Source organism: Cynara cardunculus, assembly GCF_001531365.2.
Source record: "Cynara cardunculus var. scolymus isolate 2C chromosome LG 7, CcrdV1, whole genome shotgun sequence".
Lineage (NCBI taxonomy): Eukaryota > Viridiplantae > Streptophyta > Magnoliopsida > Asterales > Asteraceae > Cynara > Cynara cardunculus.
In genome coordinates, this window is record NC_037534.1 from 14,637,932 (window position 1) to 14,645,568 (window position 7,637).

Below are 7,637 nucleotides of genomic sequence, written 5' to 3' on the forward strand. Positions count from 1 at the left end.
AGTCTCGATATGTGCTCAACCAACATACTGCAGATCATGTACGGGATCTTCTTTGACCTATCTCTGGATTACTCTTTGATCCTGTACACTGAGTTCAAGGCTACAGTCGCCAAGAAAATCTAGGAGGTTGCTAAGGGGAAGGACTTGGCAGCTCTACTGTTTCCGCGTTTTCTGGGTCTTCTCCTAAGACCTAGCATCGATTAGCACAACCTTGATGTTGTGAATCTACCTAGGCACAAGGTGAATGTTGTCTCAACGTACAAACCTACCGTGCACAAGGACGGTTATGCTACAGAGAGCCCAATTCCAATGAAGCTATTGGTGTACATGAAGACGAAGGAGGTCAGGAAGGGATACAGACGTGTATGCGAGACACTAGAACCAGTGGCTTGAACCCCGACACGCATAGGGTTAAACCAAGAGGGAGAGGAAGAAAAGGAGGCACAAAGGCTCTACCAGAGGAAGAGGTAGTAAGGAAGGAGCGGGAGAAAAAGAGGAAGAGGGTGGAGGCAAAGAAGCAGAGGGAAGAAAGAGAGAAAGTGAGGAAGGCGGAGGAGGAGAGAGCGGAAAAAGAAAGACAACAGGAAAGAGCAAGAAAGGAGGAAGAAGAGAGAATTAGAAAAGAAGAAGCCAAGCGGGACTTGGGACTTTTCTCAAGTTCTGAAGACGAGCAAGAGCAAGAGCGTCAAGATGTTGCTGGATCAAATGCAGCAAATGACGGTGAAGACGCTCTTGATGATGATGTTTCTAGGTCTAATGCAGCAAATGATGGGGAAGACGCCCTTTATGATGATGTTGGCGTAGTTGTTGAATTTGAAGAGAATGAAGAGGACGATGAGGCAGAAGGGGAAGTAGCTGCTTTGGCTCAGGAAGAGCCAGAGCAGCCTAGGACCGTGAATAAGCACATATATTTCCCAAGCTCAACTCCCAGTTCAAGCACATCATCTGACTCTGTTGGTCAAGAAATAGAAGTCATTGAACAAGAGGTGGACACCTCGAACCCAAACCAGCCAAACCAGCCAGAGGTCGCATCTGCCTCTGGCCAATATAGCCAAAGGGAAACCACATTCCAGGGATCACCCTCTCAAAAGGGTGAAACCTTTGAAAAAATAAGTGGAATGTCTCCCCATGCTATGCCACTTTCCCATACAGAGGAATTCATTTATTTCTACAATAGTTATTCCCCAACCTTGTTCAGAGCAAGGCTTAGGTGCACAAGGCTTAGAGACTCTCGACCAGTCTCTTAGTCCACTCATGAAGGGTCCCTTGGCAGGTTCTAAACCTGCGGAGGAAACTCTTCATGACAGAACAGTTGTAGTGTGTTCTCCTCTACGAGAGACATAAGGATCAACTGGAAATCCTTCCTCGACCAACGTCCACCAAGTCGAGACAGAAGGTGTCCAAGGAATAAGGACTGAATATGGCCCATGTGTTAAGCCATAGGTTACCACTAAAGCATATGCCACAAAGGATGAGTTCCAATCCTTTGCCACCAATATGCTTTATTCCTTGAAAGAGCTAAAACTCAACATGGCCCGTGCAGAGTCAGCTTCTTCTGCATCTTCTCTGGATGAAGTTCAATCATCCTTGGAAGTATTGAGGGCTGAGTCGATGACGAATGCCTCTCGCCTCGATCAACTTCAAGAATTGACGACAAGAAATGCAGAGACCCTGCAAAGGGTCCTTGCACACGTGTAGAGGGATGGAGCTTCTACTTCATCTCAAGATGCTCAAACGCTTATTCCTCTGAGTGTGCTGGTCGATTACATTACCCAGACATAAATGAAAGCTCTGGGTGATCGTCTTCTACAAAAGGTAGCTCACTTCACATCTGACTTCAACAGCACAGCAAAACAGGGGGCCACCAACATGCGACATTCGTTGACCGCTTTCGAATACAACACAAATATGGAGATCCAGAAGGCCACAACGGCAGCCTCAGAGATTGTTAAGATTTTTGATGCAAAGATCAAGGCCATGCCTCCGACTAACGTGTAGAGGCCAAAGAGGAAGTTGAAGCTACCTACTACGTGTGCCGAGGCCTCAAAGAAGAGGAGGCTGGACGACAATGAGGATCCATACCAGTCTGGCCCTTAGAGTCGTCAAGAGGGGGAGAAACAGCCAGCAGCCTCCAAGAGCTCTATTCCAAAGGCTGCCCCTCTGCCCTGCTCCTCGACAGCTAGCGCAAGGACCATCAAGTCAAAAATCCAAGGCTGCAGGCACACGCACAAGAAAAAAGAAAAGGAAGTATGCCCTCTGCATCAACCGCAGCAAAGCCAGCAGGGCATAAGGAGGGTGAAGAGGACGTAATCAAGATCTTATCCGTATACACCTCTTCATCCTCATCAGAGACTTTGTCATCCTCTGCAGAGTATGTTATGGAGACTGTTCCATCTGCAAGGATGGATGAAGAAGAAGTGGTCGTTGTCAACGTTATTGAGCCAGAGCTACAAGAAAGATTCCAAGAAACAGAAGCGGTTCATCTACCAATGGCGATACCACTTGAAGAAGTAATTGTTGCTGCACCACCACCACACTGGAACACACACAGAGCTAAGGTCCCTGTTCAAGGGACCAGAGTCGTCACACCTGCTCTAAGGCAGGACGTCCCATTCGGAGCTCGAAAGCCAGAGGCAGGCAACAGCAGCAGGCCTCAAAGCTCCAAATGAACCGCTAATCGAGTACAAGAGATCAGGGATCATATGGATGCGATGGTGAGGCCTACACCCCACGATAAGCCGATCAAAGATACTGCAAACAACAAAGATGTCTACCAATATCTCTACAGCCTACGGAATGAGACGCCTGTCGTAAAGATAAATCTTCATCCAACGACTCAAGAGCATATTAGACAGAGATTCTAACAGCGCTTCACACAACCTGTCTCAGCAGTTCACTCAATTGACGGCATCAGAAAAATCATGGACATTAGATGACGAACCTTTGCGCATAACCAGATTATTTTTCATGTGTATATGGTTGAGAGAACCCATGGACAGATTCACTCTTTTACAGATTGAGATCTAATTACTATAAATCCATGGGACCTTCTGTCTCTGTAATTCTATACAGAAAACAAGAGGGATAAGGGATGAAATATACTCTGGCCAACTCAACGATTAGGCAGACGATGACGGACCTCCTAGACTTCGGGTGTAAACTAGAATTTCAATTGGGTCTGGATATTGGGATAGATCAACTAAATGTCAATGCATCGAATAAAGATCTAGAAGACATTATATACATCCCCTTGTGGACGGTGCTGGTGGAACCAGAGGTCGAGGTGATCTTCCAAAACGAGCAAGGAAGAAATATTTTCTTTCGTGAAGATCAACACCTGAAATATTCAAACTCTACTCTACGCTTTATCAAGAACAATCTACTCAGAAGCAGAGACAATACCCCGGGTGCAAAGGAGAGGTCGAATACAATAATCAGATCTATAGACAATTTGTTGGAGTTTCTTGAGCTTCATAGGAGGTTCATGAAGCTTCAACATGTCTAGTCCTTTTCCTTTGTAAGAAACTTCTTTCTTTTGTTTTTAGATTTCAGTTATTGTAATTTCATTTCTTAGTATTGTAAATATTAGATAGTCAATGTAAAACAGAGGTTACTTTTGACCTCTGGCTTCGATTAGACTTGTGTATTTCTTTCAAGTAAGAGTCTGTCTTAGTTACACTTAGGGGGAGATTGTTAGACCCCATCTTGTAAAAGTGTAAGTAAGAAGCCTCTTACTCTAGTCTGTAGGACTTAGTCTTTTGAAGCTGTCTGGAGCAAGAGCTCTCATGCAGAAGAGATCAAGAGACAGAGCTCTTACTCAAAGAGTCAAATGTCTCACATACAGAGCCCACGCTCTATTCCATGGAAGATCAAGCCTGAAGCGCCAAAAAGGTTAAGTGCTTGATACAGAGCTACACTCCAGACACAGAGCCTCTGCATAGTACATGCAGAGCCTATGGGTCTCCTACCTTCATGGAAAGCGCGCTTAGTTCAGACATTCTCGCAAGCGTCTAACAGAATCAAGGCGTCTTGACTTAGTCCGTTCCACTATTCAAGGGTCGTCAACGATAAGGATGCAGAATAAGCGCTCAGAGATTCAAGCCAAGATTCTAGCAAATTCTGTTTAGCTTTGACATATATAAGAAGGCATCCTCCTCAGATTATATTGACCTGATTGTGCTGACTTAGACTATAGCCAAACCTTGTGAGAATACTAATTAGATTGAGAGTTTACTTGTGTTTTCTTCTCATCTAATAAAAGTATTTGGCGTATTCAAAGTCATACTGTTTTCTTATCTTTCATTGAATACTTCAATTGACCTTTCAGTTACACTGTTTTTACTTCATTCATATTCTTTCAACTGTATTTTCTAATATTAAAAGAATCTGGGTTCCAACAAGTTGGGTGAGCCAAGGGCCCAGTGAATTAATAGTTTTAATGCACACACAACGTAAAAAAAATAGATTTCACAAAGTGTCATAATTTATCATGTATACGGTTTAAACAACATACTTCAAAAAGCTAGTGGCGTTACGCGAGATGACTACCTCACACAGCATTACCTGGCGAACTCACACAGCATGTCCATACTTACGGCTTAGACAAGCTCACAAAGCATGCTTGTCTTTACGAATCATACCGTAGTACATCCCCAATTACCACAAAACATATTTTATAAAATAAGGCACGATTTATGCATACATGATATTCAAATATATCAAGAAAATTCCAGCAAGCTTGCATATAATTGTAAATAAAATGTGCAACCATTTTTAGGAAAGTCATGTATAACTCACCGCGGACATGCTGTCCAAACAAAATTTTGAAGTGTATAGCGTATCCCCTACAAGTCCAAGACCATAACTTTAAATAAAAATAAATAACGTTGCGACTACCTACGATACCCAAAAATGATCGAGTGGCTCCCTTGACGCTATTTATCCTAAAGAACCTTAAGGCAATATCTTGGTTACGACCACACTAATTAACATGAACGTCCTTATATGGTTACATATATATATATATATATATATATATACACACACACACATATATATATATATACATATATACACTTACACATATATACACAAAGAGTTTGCTAAGTCGATATATTTAAATTAAATATGCATCAACTATTAGCATGTCATAATAATTTATGCATGCATGCATTACTTCTTTCTTCTCTTCCATGGCTCTATATATGCAACATACCTATTGTTTCTTCCTCTTCCCAACATAGTTACTGTACATACTTCCTCTGTATGTGCCCATGTATATATTTCTTTCACACCTCACAACATAAACAAAGCCATGAATCCAACCCATTATTACGTTTAAGATAACTTTTTTATATATATAAAAAGTAATTTAACCCACCAATTGAAGAAACGCCAGACTATCTAATGTATATTAGTATAGACCGATACCCACATAATCCAAAGTTTTATTTTTGGTGTGAAACGAGGGTACGACTTGACAACCTAGTGAGACGGGGATTACCGTGTGAAAAATGGTGGGGTGTTAGAGGTGACCGCTAGCCACCTTATCCGTTAGAAAACTCACCCAAATGATCGACCGACTAAGGTGAACCTCTAGGAAACTAAATTTTGAAACGAAAGGTACGAATGGCTTATCGATTGATGCCGAACTAGTTGCAATGTAAAGCACCATCAACTTTTCTTTCAATGTTCACCGTTGCCTTTGCTCTTACAATATATCCCTATCCCACCACCTTGCCACAACTCTTATGGGTTTTATACTAGGCCAACGACGGTTACAATCATATGAGGATGCCACATCCATTAATTGAAAGGGGAGTTACGCCGATTGAGGTGAAGAGAAATTTAAAGATGCACCTCTTTTTTTTTGTTATTACAAACTTCCCCCCTTAACAAAATTTTGTCCTTGAAATTTGCCCTATGCATCAAAATGAGGGTATTTCAACCTCATATTTTTCTTGGCTTCCCAAGTTGCTTTCGGCCCCCTATGATGTTTCCATTGGACATTCACGAGAGAAATTTCTTTGTTTCTTAGCTTCCTCACTTTTCTATCGGTAATTGCCTCTGGTTGTTCATATAACTTAGTGTCTTGTTCACTTTTATATCCTTAGGAGTTACCTCGGTGCTCTCTTCTGCCAAACACTTTCTTAAATTAGATACGTGAAACGTGTTATGGATGCCTTGAAGTTCTTCAGGTAGTTCCAACTTATAGGCAACCTCACCTACCCTTTCAGTTATCTTGTATGGACCAATATAACGAGGACCTAGCTTCCGTTGATTTCCAAAATGAACTACGCCTTTCCACGGTGAAATCTTAAGCATAACTTTGTCCCCAACTTGAAATTCTATCGACTTTCGTCTTTTATCGGTGTAGTTTTTCTGTCTATCTTGTGCCACCTTTAACCTTTCCCTTATATATTTTATTTTGTTGGTGGTCTGCTGAACTATTTCATGTGCAGCCAATTGTTTTTCACCTACCTCATTCCAACATAATGGCGTTCGACACCTTCTCCCATACAAAGCTTCATATGGTGCGACTTGAATGCTAGCTTGATAGCTATTGTTATAGGAAAAATCTATCAATGGAAGATGGCTTTGCCATGACCCTACAAAATCGATAGCACATGCCCACAACATATATTCTAGAGTTTGAATGGTCCTCTCGCTTTAACCATCTGTTTGTGGGTGATAGGCTGTACTTAGCTTTACTCATGACCCTAAGTCTCTTTGAAAGCTTTGCCAAAACATAAAGGTAAACCGATTGTCCTATCAGAGACTATTGATAATGGAACACCATGACGAGTCACAATCTCGTCTATATACAACTTAGCTTATCTTTCCATCGAGTACGTTTCTTTTACTGGTAGAATATGTGCAGACTTCATGAGTCTATCAACGATTACCCAGAGAGCATCATAACACTTTGGTGTTCTTGGGAGTTTCATCACACAGTCCATTGTGATGTGATCCCACTTCCACATCGGAATTTCTAAGGGTTGTAGCTTACCATATGGTCGTTGATGTTCAACTTTGACTTGTAGCCATGTCAAACACCTTTCGACATAATGGGCAATGTCTTTCTTCATCTCTGGCCACCAGTAAGATTGACGAAGATCTCGATACATTTTATTGTTACCCGGATGGATAGAATATCGAGATTTATAGGCTTCGTCTAACACTTGGTTACAAAAGTTGCCTAAGTGAGGGATCCAAATTTTTCCTTTACATCACTTTAACCCATGATTATTATCTTCAAGCAACGGACCAACCCCTACCATTCTCTCTCCTTGTAAAAACATCCTTTACTTTGGCTTTGATTTTCTTGGAAGAAATGCCAACATGTCTCTTGTTCACCACAGAGCCTTTACTCTTAGGTGGAGAGACTTTACAAGAAGGGTGGTGGATGTGTGCAGAGGGATTAGGCAGGAAATCAGAACAAGTACAAGAAGAGACATCATTAGAAGATTGCATAAGTTTTTCATTAGAATTCATAAAGAAGGGTTTGTTTTTAGAGCCCTTCCTAGATGTGGGTCTCTCATTACAAGATTCCTTCACTATTCTAGGCTCTCTTTTTAGATTCTTTTTAAAGCTCTTCTGTATTTTTCCCTCCCTTGGTTTTCCTGCAATTACTGCAA

General features: G+C 41.6%; 1 protein-coding gene across 1 annotated transcript; it reads left to right on the top strand.

Annotated features, from left to right (window-relative positions):
* The first annotated feature begins 365 nt into the window (after positions 1-365).
* LOC112515217 (RNA-binding protein 25-like) lies at positions 366-1,998 on the top strand. Its single transcript, XM_025121888.1, has 2 exons — positions 366-986; positions 1,816-1,998. The coding sequence occupies exons 1-2, from the start codon at positions 366-368 to the stop codon at positions 1,996-1,998; spliced, it is 804 nt and encodes a 267-aa protein (XP_024977656.1).
* Positions 1,999-7,637: the final 5,639 nt, after the last annotated feature.

Coding starts and splice junctions, on each gene's coding strand:
- LOC112515217 (XM_025121888.1), top strand. CDS start 366: ATGCGAGACACTAGAACCAGTGGCTTGAACCCCGACACGCATAGGGTT. Junction 987..1,815: donor TAGAAGTCATTGAACAAGAG/GTGGACACCTCG, acceptor CTTCTACAAAAG/GTAGCTCACTTCACATCTGA.